At 39.8% G+C, this 19,793-nt stretch overlaps 2 protein-coding genes across 4 annotated transcripts; both read right to left on the reverse strand.

Moving 5' to 3' along the window:
• Window positions 1–3,910: 3,910 nt before the first annotated feature.
• Window positions 3,911–11,135, reverse strand: LOC147443754 (beta-glucosidase 40-like). Of its 3 annotated transcripts, none has more exons than XM_086526550.1 (13): window positions 10,777–11,135; window positions 9,423–9,489; window positions 8,743–8,801; window positions 8,596–8,671; window positions 8,446–8,517; window positions 8,178–8,265; window positions 7,709–7,961; window positions 7,116–7,234; window positions 6,725–6,954; window positions 6,140–6,171; window positions 5,741–5,846; window positions 4,623–4,734; window positions 3,911–4,154 (listed from the first exon to the last, which is right to left on the reverse strand). In XM_086526550.1, exons 1-13 carry the CDS (start codon window positions 11,008–11,010, stop codon window positions 3,986–3,988), a joined length of 1,617 nt encoding a protein of 538 aa, XP_086382676.1. In that variant the 5' UTR covers window positions 11,011–11,135; the 3' UTR covers window positions 3,911–3,985. The 3 variants fall into 3 exon arrangements, with proteins under 3 accessions (XP_086382676.1, XP_086382678.1, XP_086382677.1); XM_086526552.1 differs by having other exon boundaries at window positions 9,406–9,489; window positions 10,777–10,816; XM_086526551.1 differs by lacking the exons at window positions 8,743–8,801; window positions 9,423–9,489.
• Window positions 11,136–12,124: 989 nt separating this feature from the next.
• Window positions 12,125–17,602, reverse strand: LOC147443755 (beta-glucosidase 44-like). The gene is made up of 2 exons (XM_086526553.1): window positions 17,471–17,602; window positions 12,125–13,101 (listed from the first exon to the last, which is right to left on the reverse strand). Exons 1-2 carry the CDS (start codon window positions 17,591–17,593, stop codon window positions 12,994–12,996), a joined length of 231 nt encoding a protein of 76 aa, XP_086382679.1. The 5' UTR covers window positions 17,594–17,602; the 3' UTR covers window positions 12,125–12,993.
• Window positions 17,603–19,793: the final 2,191 nt, after the last annotated feature.

The following is a 19,793-nucleotide window of genomic DNA, read 5'->3' on the forward strand; positions in this document are numbered from 1 at the left end:
GTTTTAGGAAATGTCTGTTTGTGGGCCACCACCATGCTTTACACTCAAACTTGGACTCACAAAGCAAGTAGATAAATTCTCTCTAGCCATTCTAAAGCTCTATTGACCAACACTCGTTAAGTACCACTAAGGTGGAACTGGGTAGCCAGTTGGTCTGATCCTTTCCATGTTCTGTTGCTGTTGTCCCAAAAATGGCTCAGTCATCGAAGTCCTTTGTTATTTATTTTTCCCAAAACTCCCCCCTAGTATGTGTTCAATAGGATATTTCCCACCTTAGATAGCCAAGGAAAATGGTAAGTTATAGATTTGTGAAAATTCCTTGTTATCTCTTCCCATTCCAAGGCCTTCGTTTCTCTGTTACATTTCCAAACTAGCTAGCCCATTATGCCCCCAAGTCTCAGGCCTGACCATCAAGGGGCAAGAAATTTGTCGTGCATTTCAAGTCGTTTCCACTGACCACATTGTGAGCACAATTTAGCATTTTCCATCATTTCCTTTGTCATAATATACCAAACCTGGTCGTGGTTCGTGATTGTTACCACAAATTTGGCACAATGGGCCTCCGCATGAGTACTAGGGTTAAGGATCCCAATACCACCTTGCTCTACTGGTCTTGCAATGGACTCCCATCTAATCCCCAATACCACCTTGCTCTACTGGTCTTGCAATGGACTCCCATCTAATCCATTACCAGGGCATCGATTCTTTGGTGGTTTTTTTCCATTGAAATATTTTCTTCGGTTTTAAAAATTCTTTCTAGTTGCATTTGGCCAACTTAAGCAATGGACCATTGAAGGCTATGTATGGGAGTATGAACAAATTGATCACTTGCAATTTGCTTAGGAAGGGGAGAAGCACATATTCCCACCTTTGCATCTTGTTACTTACCTTATCCAAGACCCATAAGAATATTTGTTGGTGGGTTATATCCATCCCAGTGGGGTTCCTAGTGCCCAAATAGCTTCCCTTTTGGCACTATCTCCCCAGTTCACATTGATGGATCGAAAGAGTCATTTTTTGAGAGTGAAATCAATCTTGATTTTTCAATATTACACTTTGAACCTAAGGCTAAGGCATATGTTTGCACAATCTCCAAAGCCTTCCTAATCACCTAAGGGAAATCTTTCAGCAAGAGAAGGGAGTCATCCGCAAAGAGCTTTGCAACAAGTTGGTCATTGCTAGGCAAGGATAGCCCTTGAATACCCTCCTTGCAACACTGTCTTCAAGCACGGTAGCCAGAGGGTGAGATCCGATGACAAACAACATAGGGGCTAGCAGGCAACCCTGTTTAATTGATCTTTTCACCTTGAATGCACCCACAATTCTCTCATTGAACAGAAGCTTAGATTGGCTCCTAGCACCTAAGGTGTGGATCAAATGACATGTCCTCGGCCCAAAGCCTAGCGATTTCATGACATCTTCAATGAGAGATGATGTTATCATATCATAAGCTTTATCTAAATCTAGTTGCAATAGGATACATTCTTTCTTAGTGAAGGTTGCATACTCTATGCCAACCATTATTTTTAGAATGTTATCATAGATTGATCTTCCCTTTATAAATTCATGTTGGTGGGGAGTAATAGCTTTGTCTAGGAGAGGAGAGATCCTGAGGCAACAGTTTTGGCAATAAAACTATAAGCCACTAACATCATAGTTATGGGACTCCAATGTTTCAATTGGGAGTAGCAAATTTGTTTGGGGATAGGTTTGATGAGGTCCCTTTTTATGCTTGAGTCTAGGACTCCATCAACCAAGGTGCTTGGTTAGCCATTCACATGATTGAGGACTTGAGATCATCCCAAAATTCTTTGAAAAATTTAGTAGTCAGGTCCTTGTTTTAGTATCCATTTTTGGAGCATTACAGGAATGGCTTTTTCTCCAACAATAGGGCGTGGAGTTGTGATCGAGGCAGCGGGACACGAGCTAGCAAAGTGCCCAAATTTATTACAATTAAAGTAGGTGCCAAAGAAGGTGCCAAAGTTTAGAGGAATGACCTTCAAACTGGCGCCGACATTCACTAATATATTCTTGGGCTGAGGCTTTTTGAGATCCCACCATATACACACCTTGTTAGAAGCATTACCTACTACTCTGCCAGATGGTACAAACAATGGGGTATCAAGTGCTACTTCCATGTCTTTCAAGTTGCTTTTGAACCACAATGCGAGGTTGATGAACTTCACTCAACCGTGCACATAACCTGGAATTCCATCTGCTACCATCCTAAGTAGAGGGTCAATATGATTACATTTAATCCCTTTAGACATTAACCTATTAGGCATCCAGCAATTTTTAGTGTACCACTATGTACAAAATTTCCTTTGGTAGTAATAAAGATGTTCCATCATATGCAAATAGAGAGAATTACGAAACATCTCAAAGGTTTTGGCTACTTCTTTTAGATAACAACATCTTGTAGGTGATCTTTCCATAATGAGGAATTTCTACCATCAAACACTTTGATATTAAATACCTCTTTTCTAATGGCGGCAATGGGCCATATTCTAGAAAGGATCGTGTGAAGGTCACACGTAGAGTTTTGGTAGTATCTTGGCAATAGCTCAACCAAAAACCACAAACGAAAGTCATGCAGAAGATTTCTGGTCCAACTTTGGCATTAATTTGCATACAACTCAAAAATGAACATCCATAAACATTAAAAGTATTACATTTATATAAAACTAGACATAAATAGAGTCAAATAGACTCAGCACATTTTCTAGCCAACATAGCTAACAAGCAAAGCACCTCTTCTAAATCTATACATATTCATGGAAAAGCTACATAAGGGAAGCTCCAACAATCCAAATCCACATCACACTATGTAACCTGAACTATAGTGTTTGGCTTAAAAAGCCCTTGGCACCACAACCCTCATAGAGCCTACAAAATATATATTTAGTCATGCATCTACCTACACTAGGCTACCTATAAATGTTAGTATGGCAACCATACCGGTGTAAGAGGTAGTAACCATAAGAGCCATTTATGTAAGAGATATTAAGCGACAAAAAATGCTCCTCATAGAATCAAATCCATCCAAAAATGTTTGAGGGGTCACTAAAAAATATGTAGGATAGCAAGTGAGTTCAACGTAAGGGTTAATTATTTCTTGTGAAAATATACATACATAAGAGGAATTTTTTTGATATAGTACAATTTCGATACATAAAGGATATTTTTATTATAATTGAAGTGTGTTGTGATGGTTTTGTTATATTCTCTATGGTAGTAAATGTATGTATACACACCAAAAAATGAGAGAGATAATGATTATAAAGCTTAATATCCATTTGTCTTTAATTTTTGTTTGGATTTGGCCAGTCAATGTGTATACTAACCACTGATTTTATGGTCAAACTATGCTATTTGGGTTCAAAAATCATCAATTGGTTGTTAGCTCGAAATCTTCTCTATCTCCTTCTAGTATATCTTAAATATCCATTTTCTTCTATGATTGGTAGCTCTTCTCTTTGTTTCATCTCATCTTGTAGATAGAGGCCTAAAGCCCACCTAGTCTCCCATAGAAAACAACCTACTCCGAGAATGGTACATGCAGAGAGAGAGAGAGAGAGGGGGGGGGGGGGGGGTAACAAGACCAAGAAGGGATGAACCTACCCTAGAATCACTGCGGCACCTAATGAACTCCCTTTCATGAGGAAAGAATAATGGTTAGTGATAAGGTTAATAGAATGGGCACTCAGCTAGACACATGCAACTAGTGGGCATAGTGGTCCTTTCGGCTCATTAGTGTTTGCACTGTGAGATTCATAGTAGCATGTATGTGGTTTTAATTGTGTAATGCTATACTTTTACATATCTTATACACGTTAGCCATTTTTAATTTTAGAACAAAGAGGAAGGCAAGAAAACACTCTCACAAATTATCAAGTTTTCACATAAAATCACACCAAGAAAATAATTTTTTTATAAATTCATTGTTGCTCAATAGGATCCAGTATTGTACAATTTGTTATGTTGCCTAATTTTGTAAGAATTGTTGAAACCAAGCCACTGATTTCTTTGGGTAGCGTTTAAGATTGTCCATATAGTCTACAAAGTAGACACCAAACCTTGGTATCAATCCTAGTGCCCACTCCCAATTGTCTAGCAATGACCATACAAAGTAACCCCTCACATCCGAGCCATTCCTGCATAGTACAAAATAGTGGTTTAAGAAATTCTTTGCAAATTCTTACCTTTAAAATGTAGATTTCACCATATTCAGACAAGGTGTTTGTAAGTTAGTAGCTTTAGTAGTTCTGACACCTTCTAAATTTCAAGTTGAAAGGTTGCAATTTCTCTCAACTCAAATAATCATTAGTTATCTCTTGTTTCGCTAATTGAAAAATGATACGGTTCCCTTCACAATTTCTTTTTGGGTTTTCTACTCATTTAATATCACACAAAATAGTTATAAATCATTCATGGTAATAATTTCTTTCCATTATTTTTGTTAAGATCGTCCATTTTCAGTCTCAATTAACTTGTTTTAAAATATATTGATCACAAGAATTCATGTGTACATTTTCCTTTATATATTTTTGGGTGTGTGTGTGTGTGTGTGTGTTAGAGAGAGAGAGAGAGAGAGAGAGAGAGAGAGAGAGAGAGAGAGAGACTTTATAGCTGAAAGGAGGCTTGATAAATACTCCTGATGGTATTCGATTCTTTCAAGATCATTGAGGGCATGATCCAAACTTATTAGAGGTGATTCATTTAAGTCCGCGTAACCTGCATTTAATTATAAGAGGCAACATGAATAGCTAGAAATTATAATAATTAGAATTCTGGGTAACTTTTATTTGATACTAGTAATGCCGATCGCCCCTCTCTCTCTCTCTCTCTCTCTCTCTCTCTCTCTCTCTCTCTCTCTCTCTCTCTCTCTCTCTCTCTGCTTGTTTGTTGTGATGCTAGGGCTATAGGCCACACTAGCCGGACTAACATGGTGTTGACACATGTCCAAGGGGAAGGGTGGAATCCCTTCCCCCATTATAATAGTATAGATTGTAGTTTATGTTGCATCTAGCTAAGAGATGCTCCTTTTAAGTAGGTAGATCGTGCTAGTTTAGGTGTTAATTTAGGAGCCTAAAAGCATAAGCATAGGCCAAAGCCTACAAAGGCCAAAAAAATAAATCTTCCTTTATGCACAAGTACCATTTCTTAGTCTCTCTATCATACATGCACATCATACACTTCTATAATTTAACAGGACTAGTTGTTTTTAACAATCCCTCATTTTCTCCAATGCATCTTTTTAAATATCTACCCTTTCTCCCGTGGTCTTGTCGCCAAAATTTGGAGATGGGTATAGAGGACTTGGGCGGTGCTCTTCTTTAGAAATGAATTGGTCGTGGGAGGGGAGAGGTTTCAAAACAAAGCAATTCTAGTTTGCACAAGTTACCAAGTATTGTTACTTGAAGCAAATCTAGAAAGCAAGAAACATTCGAGTCGACTCTCAAAGCACACATAGTACTGGAGGTTCGTTCTACATTCTTTGTTGAATCAATTATCATGTCCACTTAAAATTGTGAGTATGGCTTTTAAAAAACCCCATTTTCAACATGCATTGATTGCATCGCCCATATAGAGATGCCCCTACTATTTAAGCAGACTTCATGTACATGATCAATGTTCTTTTGGAATTCTTCTTATTCTTAAATAGATCTTTGAAGATGTGGTTTTTGAACAAGCTTTTTCACCAAGCTAGAAATGCAATTTTAGGGTAGAAAATAATTACCATTCTCTGTTATAATAATTGGTGGGTTGTTGTATCGAACACGAATATAATCAAGAAGTTTCTTGAATCCCCAAGGAACAACATACAACCAAGTGGCTCCATGACTCTACAATATGATAAAAATGTTAAACATAGATTAACTCAACCTAAATAACTTGTTGAATGCCGCTAGGAATGAGCATGGGTATGGACTTTGTATGCCCCTATGCAAAAATTTGACTGCTAAGCTACAAGCTTATAGGCCCGAGGAGTTCAACCTGATTTATCAAGGTCCAATAACATCCCCCTTCTTCTTGGAAGTGGTCAAGCCTATCTAAATAATGAATGTGAAATGAAGAGATTCTTTCACATGTTCATGTTTGTCACGAAAAGATTCCCTTGTATGATTGTAATTCTTACCTGAGAGCCTATGCTTTTTCCGTTACGATCATCTATAGAAACCACAACAAAAAGGTACATAAAGTTATGAGAGAAGTATTGATGTGCAAAACATGCACATAAGCTCTACTATCTATACACACAAATGCACATGCAATGCACGCATACGAGCTACGTATTATACATACATAAGGGATACATAAACCCATTCTTACACATACACAAACATACATGTGCAAGTATGCAAGTGGACTATTATACCACAAAACATCATGTTTAAAACACTCATTATTGGGGGTCTCAAACTGATTTGCTAAAGAATTCCATGCCATCATCTTCCCTCCATGATATCCAAACTTTGAAGAGGGTACAGATTTAGATTCTACTCATTAAGAGCGCCTACCTCTTGACGAGTAGAATTAAAATCTCCAACCCTACAAAATTTGGAGCTTGTTTGCAAACATTTTACTGAATGCTCAATTTGGAGGGGAGGTACTGGCATGAAATTCTTAGAGGGCTCTTTTGAGATCCTAAAATTCCGATAATGTAAAACCATCAATTTTTCCTATAAAGAGATTAGGAGAGTGCTACAACAAAGAAACCTACACGAAACATCAAAGTGGCCATCTGGGTTGATGTTATGAATAGTTGCAATCAGATAGGAAGGTTCACCCGGGTACACATAGTTTGTGGTGTAATGATTGAGGCCAATAAAGTCAAAAGAGTTTTTCAAAGGAAATTTTGTGTTGTTTATATGTTGCAAAGATGGTAACCTATCTCCCACAAGCTCTTTCATAGAGTTAGGATAGTCCCCAAATATCAATGGATCCAAGAACCTGTTGCAGTGCATAGCTTGAAATTGTAATTTTTGTATTTGATACTTCCAAAATTTATCAAATTAGATTAAACGTTACTTGAGCACATGAAAAAAAAAAAAATCAACTCATTTGACCAAGTACATTACTAAACTTGGTCGTTTTAAAAAGTGACATTATACCACCCAAGATGAAAGTCTAAAGCTCGATTGGATGCCTTTTCGTCCTCGTCATTTGTTCCATTCAGAGGTTCATACCATCTTGAGTCTAATGTAATCCCTATCATGCCTCCTTGTTGTGCCTATCTATTATCAAAATATAAATAAATGAGAATAGCATTGTTATGAATCACACTTGTTATTGTAATTGGCTACAACCTTAATCAATTAGTAATTAGCACGTCTACTATAAGAAGATAGATCTACTTAGTCACCTTGTTGATGTGGTTGGTCTTCTAACAGTACTAGTTTGATCAAAAACAAGAAGAAATAAAAGAACTAAACTTCCAGCTTGTTTTTCTATTAAGTATATGTATGTATGGGTTGTTGGCTCCTTGTAAACCCCAGATACTTTTAGTCCTGGAATCCCCATGGCAAAGCAGCTTTGCAAGCAGAAGCTTTGTATCTTTCTTGTTCCGTTAATACAAGCATCCCACATAATGTGGGAATTACTTTTTTTTTAAAGACAATAGTATGGTGTTTAAACTTTGCTCACTTATTAACTATGCGATGTTCAAACTTACACCACATTTGTAGCTAGAAAATCAACACTATACCTGATATTTCTCTTTGTAGAGGGCTACGACAGAAGCATGAGCCAAAAGAACATGGTGTGCCACAATGTAAGGCTCAGTGCTAGAATTTCCCTCACCACATCTTAGTCGAAAAGAACATCTTCCTGGGGCTTGGGTGCCAAATCCTGCATAACCTTGTGAGCTAAAACTATAAGGCTCATTGATTGTAATCCAATGCTTCACTCGATCACCAAAGGCCTCAAAACAGGTGTTGGCATACAATAAGAAATCATCTCTGGCCAAGCAAATCAACATCAACATACAAAGGATTAGTATTAAGGATGCAAATTGTAATTTATGTTTTTGTCCATATTAATCGTGCTCTAAAGATAAGAAGACTCAAAATTCAATCAATTATGATAATTCTTGACTTGAATATTGGGGAATGTTAATATCCTCATAGAACAGCAGGCCAAGCTTAATCAATTAGCAAACAAATACACTGTCTTACATGATGTTGTTGTGTAACCATCCTCCATATTTATCTTGTAATTCTTGAGGCAAATCCCAATGGTACAATGTCACATAAGGTTGTATACCTTGCAAAAATTTTAAAAAAAAGTAATAACTGATTATCTTGCAAAAGGTAATAGCCAATTGACTAGCTTACAAATTGACATACGTTATTGATATGCTTTGCAGTACAACTAAATTAAGACATTGATAGAATGATATTAAACACCTAAATTTTTGGCCTTAACTTTCTCAATAACACTAACCTTTTGATAATAAGGTGTTAATAACGTCATTATAGTGTTTTATGCCTGCATGGTTGATAGATTGATTTGCACCTGCACAGTTAAAAGGTCAAGCAAGCATGACAAGTTTTGATGTGAAACATTGATATCATTTGAATTAAACACGCATACTTGGAAGGATTCTAGACCAAGATATTGAGAATCGGTACGCATCGATGCTCATATTTGCCATAAGCTCTACATCACCCTATAACATGGAAAATAAATATATTAATTAAACTAAAATTGAGAGTCCAAATTTTCAAAGTCAATGATCACCTTGTAACGATTATATTGGTCATCTGTAGTGTCCCCATTTGTAAGGTCTAGAACATTACCTGCAAAGTGGATAAATTAAAATTGGTCAAATTGAAAAACAATTAATTAGAAACGATTCAAATGAAAAAAAATCAAAGCCTAACTCAAGAAGCTAAGACAATAGTTTGTTCAGTTTTTTAACCCACAACTATCAGTTGATTTTGGGTCCTTGGAGAGACGCCTTATCACAAGAAGTTTTGGAAAAAATCTCGCAATAATTCCCACATTGTGACTTACCTCATCATCATGAGCTTCTGTGAGGGAGGCACCGCATACCTAGCTAGGCATGATTGGGGGTAGGGGAAAACGGAGTCTTTTTCAGTGTTTTTCATGCAATGCATAACATCAAGAGCTTCTGCTCGAGAGGCACCACATACCTAGCTAGGTACGATTGGGGGGGGGGGGGGGGGGGGGGGGGAAATTGGACTATCAAAGTTCTATCAACGTTGATTCAAGGTTAGTGACTTGCAAAGACTTAATTAAAAATTAACCATATAATCACCATTTTCTTCTCCTGTTGATTTATACAAAATGCAATTAAAAGCCATCTGTGAGTTTGGTGTTGCTAGGTGGAAATGGTGACCTTTTTATGGTAAACTTGAAAAGAAAATGCTAGAAGAGCACCTAGTAGACCCATTTACCTAGCCGATGTGAGTACGTGTCCCAAATACTTTTTCCACGACCATCTTGTTTTACAGCACCCTCAACCTGAAATTGTACAAATTATCTCATGAAAGGTTTTCGTTCAACATCACTTTATAGACACATCAAGGGTAATGTATCGTCTATATTGTCATCGCCATTAAACTCGAAATTTCCTTTTCAATGCTCACTATGATGTTTGATGCTCAAGGAAGAGCTTCTGTTATCATTCAATGATGTAAGCTAGCACTTTTCTAAGTTTGATTTCTCTTTACATAAGATAAATACTAGGAATTTATTTTATAGCACATTGTCATATTATTAAGCTGTTAACAATACACAAATTAGTTTCCAAAACAATGGAAACGTTTTTTTTATTAATCATTTTATAAATGAGATAGCTTGTGAAGTGTGGAAAGTTCTCAAAAGTTATATAAAGGTAGTCTAACATTTGGTGAGATCGCAATGATATGAGCTTTGGACATCTCTTCTAGGCTAGCAATGGTAGTTATCAGAATGCAAGACCATACAGATTCCAAAAGTTGAGTTGTCAAACATCCAATCATTGGGGATAGTTATTACATGCTCAAGAAATGGCAGTAGATGGATGGCCAAGATCGCTTGCCCCGGGATCGTGAATCTTGACAGATTACAATTAGATGTAAGAACCTTTGGTTGACTATGGAGATGTAGGAATGCGGTTCTATCAAAGTATGACACTCCTCTCACATATCTACCCTTCGGGCTTGCACCTTTTATCACTTCATTAAAGAAGCTGTGCTTGGAGAAACCAACTTAAGTGGTGGGGCCAAGGTGCTTGTTTGTGGTGGTGGTGGTGGTGGTGGGGGGGGGGGGGGGGGATCTTCCTTGGAGGTGACCCATTCGCACATATGCACATAATTGTGAGCTTTTTCATATTAGTAGACTCTAGCCATTTAGAACTCAAAACCTTAAGATATTGCGGACCCCCAATTTAGCCAATTTATGCAAGCCTCATAGTTAGGCATCACTTAGAGGTCGGAGATTGGGCTGACCCCAATATAGGTGCATATTGATGGTCTTGTCTCCTTACTTTGAAGGATCCCTGGATCAAACCAAACCAATTTATGCACGCCTCATAACTAAGCATCAATTATAGGTCACAAATTGGGCTTTGCCCCAGAACAGGTGCATAGTGATGGTCTTGTCTACTTACTTACTCGAAAGGATCGATCAGCGGCAAGACATGTACACTGGATTAAAGTTGATATGAGGGGTGGCATTTAATTTGATACCTTTGGCATCAACGTAAATGAAAGAAATGCAGGAAACAGCAATATGACATTGACGGCAAAAGAACAACAGAAGGGAGACCTGATAAGCTGAGGTTGCGGTGCCGAAGACAAAGCCTGCAGGGAAGCTGTTTCGGGAGAGATGGAGCTTTGCGGCAGGGCTTGCAAGGTGAGCGAACTCACGAATGAGCTCGCTGACAATCATGCCATGAATGCGATGAGCATGCAGCAGAAGGTAAAGCAGCAGCAAGGTGCACGTGCAGCTCATCGATTGTGCTCGCCTGCAAAGGCAGGAACACAAGCAAAAGGCGCCCATGTGATGTGCAATGCAAAGTATGGGTCAGATGCAGGTCACGAAGAGCTCTATGTGCGTTTACCACTACACGCAAGAAGGTTGAGAGCGTCGCTTTATCTGCAAGGGCGACCCCTCAACACACACACTCGCACGCCCTCTCACAAAGCAACAAATGTTACAATGGAGAGGTCCGCCCGCCTCTTCCTCTAAATCAATGACATGGCCCGCTTTGAGTCTCTTTTTGTTTACTTTTTAAGATTCTTGCTAGCATTGCTCCCATGATCCCAATCTTCTCTTCTTAAAATAAGTCCCTTGAACAAGATAATTCTTTGAAATTTGGATAGATTAGAGGGCTTCCCCAAAGGCCCGCTAGCACTGCCTTTGGAGGGCCCTCAATGAAAGTAGAGCTCGCCCCATAGTCTAACAAACCCTTCCGCTCAATGTTCAGGAAAAATGTGTCTCAGCTTAATGTCGTGCCGTTTCCAATTTCAAAAATGCCGGTTGAGGGCAAGGGGAAAAGGAGAAATTTCGCCATAAAATAGAGAGAATTATGTAAAAAACCTAAAAAATACCCCTAATTTTCTAAATTTTCCTCTCGGCAAACTCAAGAAAGGAAATTTGTATGTTTGAGAAAATGAATTTTCCCAAACACTGCTTTCACTACTATTTCGTTTTCCTAGGCAAACCCAAACCTATTGTTTCGCGCGGGGCCGGGCAAGGAAAACCCAAACCTATTGTTTCGTGCGGGGCCGGGGAGTTGTTGTGTGGTGGTTGGGGGGGGGGGGGGGGGGGGGCTTCAACCACCCCCTAAATCAAGGGGCCGGGGAGTTGTTGTGTTGGGGGGGGGGGGGGGGGGGGGGGGGGGGGGGGGGCTTCAACCACCCCCTAAATCAAAGATGCACCTTTTTAAAGGCTATTGTCGATGACGGAAGTCAATTCTTTTGCTCATGTTTCATCTAATGTTGCCAGCTCCTATTACGACCTGCTACTACGCATTGTATGGGTTTGAAAGTACATTTTCCCGCTGGCCTACTAATTTTGTATTGGGCCCTCCACCAAGTACAACTATCCCACATAATGCGTAAATTGAAAAAAAAAAGTTTTAGTATGTTGCAAGATGCTTCTTCTCTCCATATATTTTAAGCGTAAATCTATTAATACTAGGAGAGGACGGGGACCGGCTCTTAGAAGGTGCCTTTAGAACATTAAGAAAAAGTAAGAAAGGTATAACATAATAAGTGGAATCTGGCGAGATTCGTGCTCTCTTTGTTGCTTTGTTATTGGGCTAACTTCTGGATATCGAGCAATCCAATTAATTTATTGGACTTGTCCCATCAAGCGTCCTCCCTCCGACATTGCTCCGTCAGTTGACTGACCTCCCCTATGCTAAGAGGTTTGCAGCATGAAGCAAGAGCTTTCCTTCATCAGATCATCTGCATCGCCACTCTCACCATCGTGTTGGAGCTGCCCTGAGCTTCCCCTATTCACATCCCGACAAAAAAATATATCTGTCGCGTCGACACACAACGACATGTCTCCCTCTCTGGCTCTCTCTTTCCTCCTCGTCGCATGCCCTGCTTTTTCTGTTTAGAGCGATCCAAGTTCCAACATCTCTCTAACCCTGCAGTTCGAAAGAAAGAGAACCCCTATTGTTGCCAACATCGTCTTGCCCCCCCAAATCCGCGGCCATAGCTAAGTGCTCTCCATTGCTGTGCCTGGAATATCAGTGTCTGTCTCCACATTCGCCCTGAGTAATCACATATATGCTTGCTCCGAACCTGTAATTTCAAGAAAAAATTCAAAATAACTTTCACAGGGAGTTGGTCCCATACTTCAGCTATGTGACAAGCATTCTTTCAGCTTCAACGGAGACAACATCGCTATAAACTTTGAGTGTCTGTCTCCACATTCGCCCTGAGTAATCACATATATGCTTGCTCCGAACCTATAATTTCAAGAAAAAATTCAAAATAACTTTCACAGGGAGCTGGTCCCATACTTCAGCTATGTGACAAGCATTCTTTCAGCTTCAACGGAGACAACATCGCTATAAACTTTGAGTGTCTGTCTCCACATTCGCCCTGAGTAATCACATATATGCTTGCTCCGAACCTGTAATTTCAAGAAAAAATTCAAAATAACTTTCACAGGGAGCTGGTCCCATACTTCAGCTATGTGACAAGCATTCTTTCAGCTTCAACGGAGACAACATCGCTATAAACTTTGATGTGAGCTGTTCCACTCAATGCCTCACCATGCAAGAGCCCTCGACTGTCGCACTGTTGATACGATACAAACCAAGAAACTCTCTCCCTCTCCTTGCCTTCACGAACACGTCCTACTCCTCCGCCAAAAGGCTCAGACTCTCTCTCTCTCTCTCTCTCTCTCTCTCTCTCTCATATTGCCATCTCCATCTATCTCTGCCTCACACAGTTGCAATGCTTTCATTTCGCTGTAGGACAGAAATGTGCACAACAAAATCTTCCTCTCCATCATAATGCCGCCTTCTCTTGATGCACATAAAATCTCTCCCCCTCTCTCTACGATCGTCGACACACAGCATGTCTCTTTCTCTCTCTCCCTCCGAGTGTCATTTTTTCATTTTTCCTCCCCAAAGCCAAGAGAGCATCTTCTCCATGCCTGCCACCTGGATTGCTAGCCCTTTTCCATTTCTTTTCTTTTCGTTTTAACCAATGATAAAGGTTAACTTTCTTTACTCCAAGCTCAAAAGTCTTGCAAAAGCCTAGTGACCTCCAGCTACACGACTCTACCCCACCCCTTTTGATTTTCCTCCCTAACCAATTGTCATCTCATTTAGATTCCTATTAAAAAGACATGCGTGCATACCTACTCCACGCAAAGTTGCCTTGCCATGTGGGACTACACGTACCTAGTTGTTACAAACATAAACTTAATAGATATAAGAAAAAGTCACTTCTTCTTTTGGGCTTTCTAAAAGAAACCTTTAGTGTTGCGTTGGGTTAGGGAGACTTTCATTGTTTACAGTGCATGATGTAAAATGGTGCTGCCTCCGAAGGCGACGGCATGGCTCCTCCTATCTTCAAACCTCTTGCTCTTAACAAATTTCATAAAATGGAATCAAGAAAAGTTCTCTCTCTCTCTCTCTCTCTCTCTCTCTCTCTCTCTCTCCTAAGGACAATGGAGTTCCTCTTTGTCTCGCATAGATTTTGAGGAAAATAGTGTTAAATTGGTTAAGTTTTCATTGTAAAATTGATAAAAAGGAACTGTGTCTGGTTGCCAAACAGCTTTGTAGTGCTCTCTCTCTCTCTCTCTCTCTCTCTCTCTCTCTCTCTCTCTCTCTCTCTCTCTCCACATAATTTGACGGCGGGTCTCGCTCGCTCTTACGAATGGTATAATGGTAAGGCCTTTGGCAACAACACCGCCTTTGGTGGTGCTTAGGCATGCCAACATATACTATATAAGCCTTACATTTAGTGAAACGGTATCGCCCATATCAGTATCTTGTGTGATGCCACATGGCTTTTAGATTCAAGTGTATTTGATTGCATTTAGAGAGGTACCATCTCTCTGCATCTGTTGAAAAAACCCCCATAATTGCATGTGTTTCCCTCGTTGTCGTGTCGTGCCTTGGAGCCCAAGTTATAGACGTCTCATCGCAGATCTCCCCCTCTACCTTCCCATGTTTTCCTTCAAGATGCAAGCGAATGTGATTGCATCTAAAGAGACATCCTCGCTTTGCATCTGTCGAAAAATAGCACATAGCTTCTTGGCCATACCCAAGTGTCGACGAAGGCAGAGCCAAGCAGAAAGCTTTCTTTCAACAAAGTAAGTCTAACAATATTATTGTGACTTCTTTTGCCCATATGAGCATCTTGTGTAATGTCACTGGTCTTCAAGGTGCAAGTATACGTGATTGTATTTGGAGAGATGTCTTCTCTCTGTAGCTTTTGAAAACAACCTCGAGCTTCGTGGACGATGACCCTTGCACACCACTCTCTCTCTCTCTCTCTCTCTCTCTCTCTCTCTCTCTCTCTCTCTCTCTCTCTCTCTCTCTCGCGTACGTAATTCGATAAGTACGCCAACCACTCTCTATTTCTTTGTGCCTCGACTTGTACATCACGTGATACATGTCTCTCTCTCTATCTATCTATCTAGGATGGGTTGGTAGACGTCCTCTCTCTCTCTGTCTCTCCCCGCACTATCCACCTAGGTCATCGGGGTTGCAGGGAACATAGCTGGATCAAGCTTCTTGTGAGACGTGGCCGAGGGAGGGACGGTGTTTGTGGAAAATGTGTCTTAGCTTAATATCGTGCAGTTCCAATTCCAAAAATGCCGGCTGAGGAAAAGGTGAAAAGGAGAAATTATGTCCCAAAATAGAGAAAAAAGTGTTAAAATCCCAAAAAATAACCTAAAGTTTCTAAAATTTCCTCTTGACAAAATCAAGGAAAAGAATTTTGTATGTGTGGAAAAATGATTTTTCCCGAACACAAAGAGTAGGTGCTTCAACACTCTCTCTCTCTCTCTCTCTCTCTCTCTCTCTCTCTCTCTCTCTCTCTCTCTAAGTCAGTGTTCGGGAAAAGTGCGTCACCTAAGCCTTGAGCGGTTGAATTGAACAATCAAAATAGCCGGTTGAAGGGAGGGGGAGAAGCAGAAAGTCCGCTTGGAAACTTCAAGAAAATGGAGTTAAATTGTCAAAAATTCGTCTATTTGGAAAAAAAATCTCTTTGAAATTACCCCAGAGCAAACGTCTAATTATTTTTTTAAAGAGGAAATCACCAAAGTACCCCTCTAATTTGTGGAAATTACCAAAATACCCCCCAAATTTCAAAAGTTACCAAAATATCCTTGTATTTATTTTCCTAATCTTTATTCCTTTTTTATTGACAATTAAGATCCGGTTTTGAGTGCTTAGCATGTAATTAGTCACAAATTACCTCGCAAAAAAGGGCAAATATTATGTCTAAAAATAATGAAGCAATTCATCTAGAGAGCCTACTGAACAGACTCAAATTCTAGTTTTAGCATCTTGTATCGATAGACCATCAAGTCTTCTTATGAACAGCTACAAATTTTTTTGCCATGGGTACGTTGGGAATTTGGGAAAAATTGAAGGGCACATTCATAAAGCGATCACCCAGGACAACTCTCGACAATTTCCTTGCAACATGTGAGAGGTCGATGAATTGTAAAAGAGATAAAATTGAGTGCAATTGACTACCTACTAGACCCAACAGGCGTACAGACTCTGGCAGATGGAAAAAATGAGGCAGAGTATGCCAACTCCCAAATTTGCAGGGACGCTTGAAATGAGCATGAGCGCAGCTTTGAATGTGAGAATGTGAGTATAGAACTTGCCCACAGAATAGAGCGCACCATAAATGTTGGGTACGATCGGAAGAGAGCCTAGCATAGCAAGGCAAATAAGCCACCTATGGCAATAGTTGCACCCAGTTGTGGAAACCATCTTATCAAATTATGAAGCTTCCTTCGTGTTATGTCCCGGAGTAGCTACGTCCGATCTGCGTGAGCTATTCAGAAGCTAGAGCTGATCGAGGCTACTCTCAGCACCTCTTGTGTGCCACGACCCATCGCCGACATAACCTTTGGTTGACTATGGAGATGTATGAATGCAGTTCTATCGAAGTATGGCACTCCACTCACATATCTACCCTTCTGGCTTGCACCTTTTATCACTTCATTAAAGAAGCTGTGCTTGGAGAAACCAACTTAAGTGGTGGGACCAAGGTTGGGGGGGGGGGGAGGGGCACCTTCCATGGAGGTGAGCTTTTTCATATTAGTCTAGCCATTTAGAACTCAAAACCTTAAGATATTGCGGACCCCCAATTTAGCCAATTTATGCAAGCCTCATAGTTAGGCATCACTTAGAGGTCGGAGATTGGGCTTACCCCAATAGCTGCATATTGATGGTCTTGTCTACTTACTTTGAAGGATCCCTGGATCAAACCAATTTATGCAAGCCTCATAGTTAAGCATCACTTATAGGTCACAAATTAGGCTTTGCCCCACAACAGGTGCATATTGATGGTCTTGTCTACTTACTTACTCGAAAGGATCGATCAACGGCAAGACATGTACACTCGATTAAAGTTGATATGAGGGTAGCATTTAATTTGATATCTTTTACAAGAAGTTTTGGACAAATTCTCACAATAATTCTCACATTGTGACTTACCTCAACATCATGAGCTTCTATGAGGGGGGCACTACATACCTAGCTAGGTACGATTGGGGGCAGGGGACCGCCGGCCCGATGGGGGGGCTGGGGGTCCCCTGACCCAATCGTAGCTAGCTAGGTATGCGGTGCCTCTCGGGCAGAAGCTCATGATGTTATGCATCGTATGAAAAACACTGAAAAAAACTCGGTTTTTCTACATGAGAAAATTTCTAAATCTTCTTGTGTTTTGGCATCAACATAAATGAAAGAAATGCAGGAAACAGCAATATGACATTGACGGCAAAAGAACAACAGAAGGGAGACCTGATAAGCTGAGGTTGCGGTGCCGAAGACAAAGCCTGCAGGGAAGCTGTTTCGGGAGAGATGGAGCTTTGCGGCAGGGCTTGCAAGGTGAGCGAACTCACGAATGAGCTCGCTGACAATCATGCCATGAATGCGATGAGCATGCAGCAGAAGGTAAAGCAGCAGCAAGGTGCACGTGCAGCTCATCGATTGTGCTCGCCTGCAAAGGCAGGAACACAAGCAAAAGGCGCCCATGTGATGTGCAATGCAAAGTATGGGTCAGATGCAGGTCACGAAGAGCTCTATGTGCGTTTACCACTACACGCAAGAAGGTTGAGAGCGTCGCTTTATCTGCAAGGGCGACCCCTCAACACACACACTCGCACGCCCTCTCACAAAGCAACAAATGTTACAATGGAGAGGTCCGCCCGCCTCTTCCTCTAAATCAATGACATGGCCCGCTTTGAGTCTCTTTTTGTTTACTTTTTAAGATTCTTGCTAGCATTGCTCCCATGATCCCAATCTTCTCTTCTTAAAATAAGTCCCTTGAACAAGATAATTCTTTGAAATTTGGATAGATTAGAGGGCTTCCCCAAAGGCCCGCTAGCACTGCCTTTGGAGGGCCCTCAATGAAAGTAGAGCTCGCCCCATAGTCTAACAAACCCTTCCGCTACTATTTCGTTTTCCTTGACAAACCCAAACCTATTGTTTAGAGAGGGGGGGGCGGCGGAGGGGGGGCTTCAACCACCCCCTAAATCAAAGATACATCTTTTTAAAAGCTATTGTCGATAACGAAAGTCAAACTTTTTGCTCATGTTTCATTTGATGTTGCCAGCTCCTATTACGAACTGCTACTAAGCATTGTATGGGGTTGGAAGTACATTTTTTTGTTGGTCTACTAATTTTGTATTGGACCCTCCACTCTAGTAAGTACAACTATCCCACATAATGCCTGAATTGTAAAAAAAAAAAAGTTTTATTATGTTGCAAGATGCTTTCTTCTCTCCATATATTTTAATTTTAAGCGTAAATCTATTAATACTAGGAGAGGAGGGGACCTGGCTCTTAGAAGGTGCCTTTAGACCATTAAGAAAAACAAAAAAGGTATAACAAAACCCATGCAAAGTTGCCTTGCCATTGGTGCTTGGGGATTAGGGAGACTTTCATTGTTTTCACTGCACGATGAAAATCTACCTTTCTGTTTCACATCTTGACATGTCTTTGCTTTTCTTGTATTCTATTGTTTTAGAATGTTAAAGTGAAGCTTCACCTATATAATTTTAGTAAATTTTATATACACATATTTTTTTTATTTTATTTTTTGCATTCTATTGTTTTAGAATGTTAAAGTGAAGCTTCACCTTAGATAATTCTAATAAGTTCTAGTGTTTTAGAATACTAAAGTGAAGCTTCACCTTGTATAATTTTAGTAAACTTTACACACATGTATGTCTTTTTTTTTTGCATTCTATTGTTTTAAAATGCTAAAGTGAAGCTTCACCTTGCATAATTCTAATAAATTTTATACACACACATACTAATTAATTTTTTTTATTTCACTTTTCATTTCACAACTTCACATGGCTTTATATTTTTTGCATTTTATAGCTTGATTCCAGTCAGTGTTAACGTTTGAGAAGTCTTTTTTATTAAGCGACTGTTGATCGAATTTTCTCCTCACAAACAAGAAAACCTGAAATACTAACAAAAATTTTAAGATTTACAAAATTTTTGGACGATTTTCTCACATATTTTATCGATTTTTCTTTTGTTTACCATGATTTGCAGCTACATAGTCTCGATTTTCAATCAGCACATAGTCTCGATTTTCAATCAGCTCAAGACTAAGCTGAGGCAATCCTTTTCCAAACACTGACACCAATTTAATTCAACCTAACAATTTTATCACTTTCTTATTGTTTTTGAAAGCCGTCGTGACCCTTGGACTTGTTCTTCTTGTTTTGGATCAGATTGGTATTTTTAGACGAACTAGAGCCACACACAAGATGGCTAAAGAGATAGAGCTTTTTTCCTTGAGTGTCTTCAAGAATGACGCCTTGCATTTGAGTTTGCACGACCATCAAGACCTCAAGCAAGGGCCCTTCTAGCTTACTCTATTTCGTCCGCTTTGTTACAGGAGAATGAGTAACTTCATCAAGCACTACATCTATTTCTCAGACTTGTCTTTTCTCCAAGTGGCTAAGGAGGTCATTCTTTTGCCCAAGGGGATCATCCCCTGCGCAGGATGTGGTTGAAGATGCAATTATTGAGGATGTTGGAATCAGACAATGAGTCTTGCTACATACTAAGTTTTTTCTTTATTTTTTCAATACTCACTCAACTG

The sequence above is a fragment of the Adiantum capillus-veneris genome, chromosome 13, assembly GCF_014529385.1.
Source record: "Adiantum capillus-veneris isolate H3 chromosome 13, ASM1452938v2, whole genome shotgun sequence".
Taxonomy (NCBI): Eukaryota; Viridiplantae; Streptophyta; class Polypodiopsida; order Polypodiales; family Pteridaceae; genus Adiantum; species Adiantum capillus-veneris.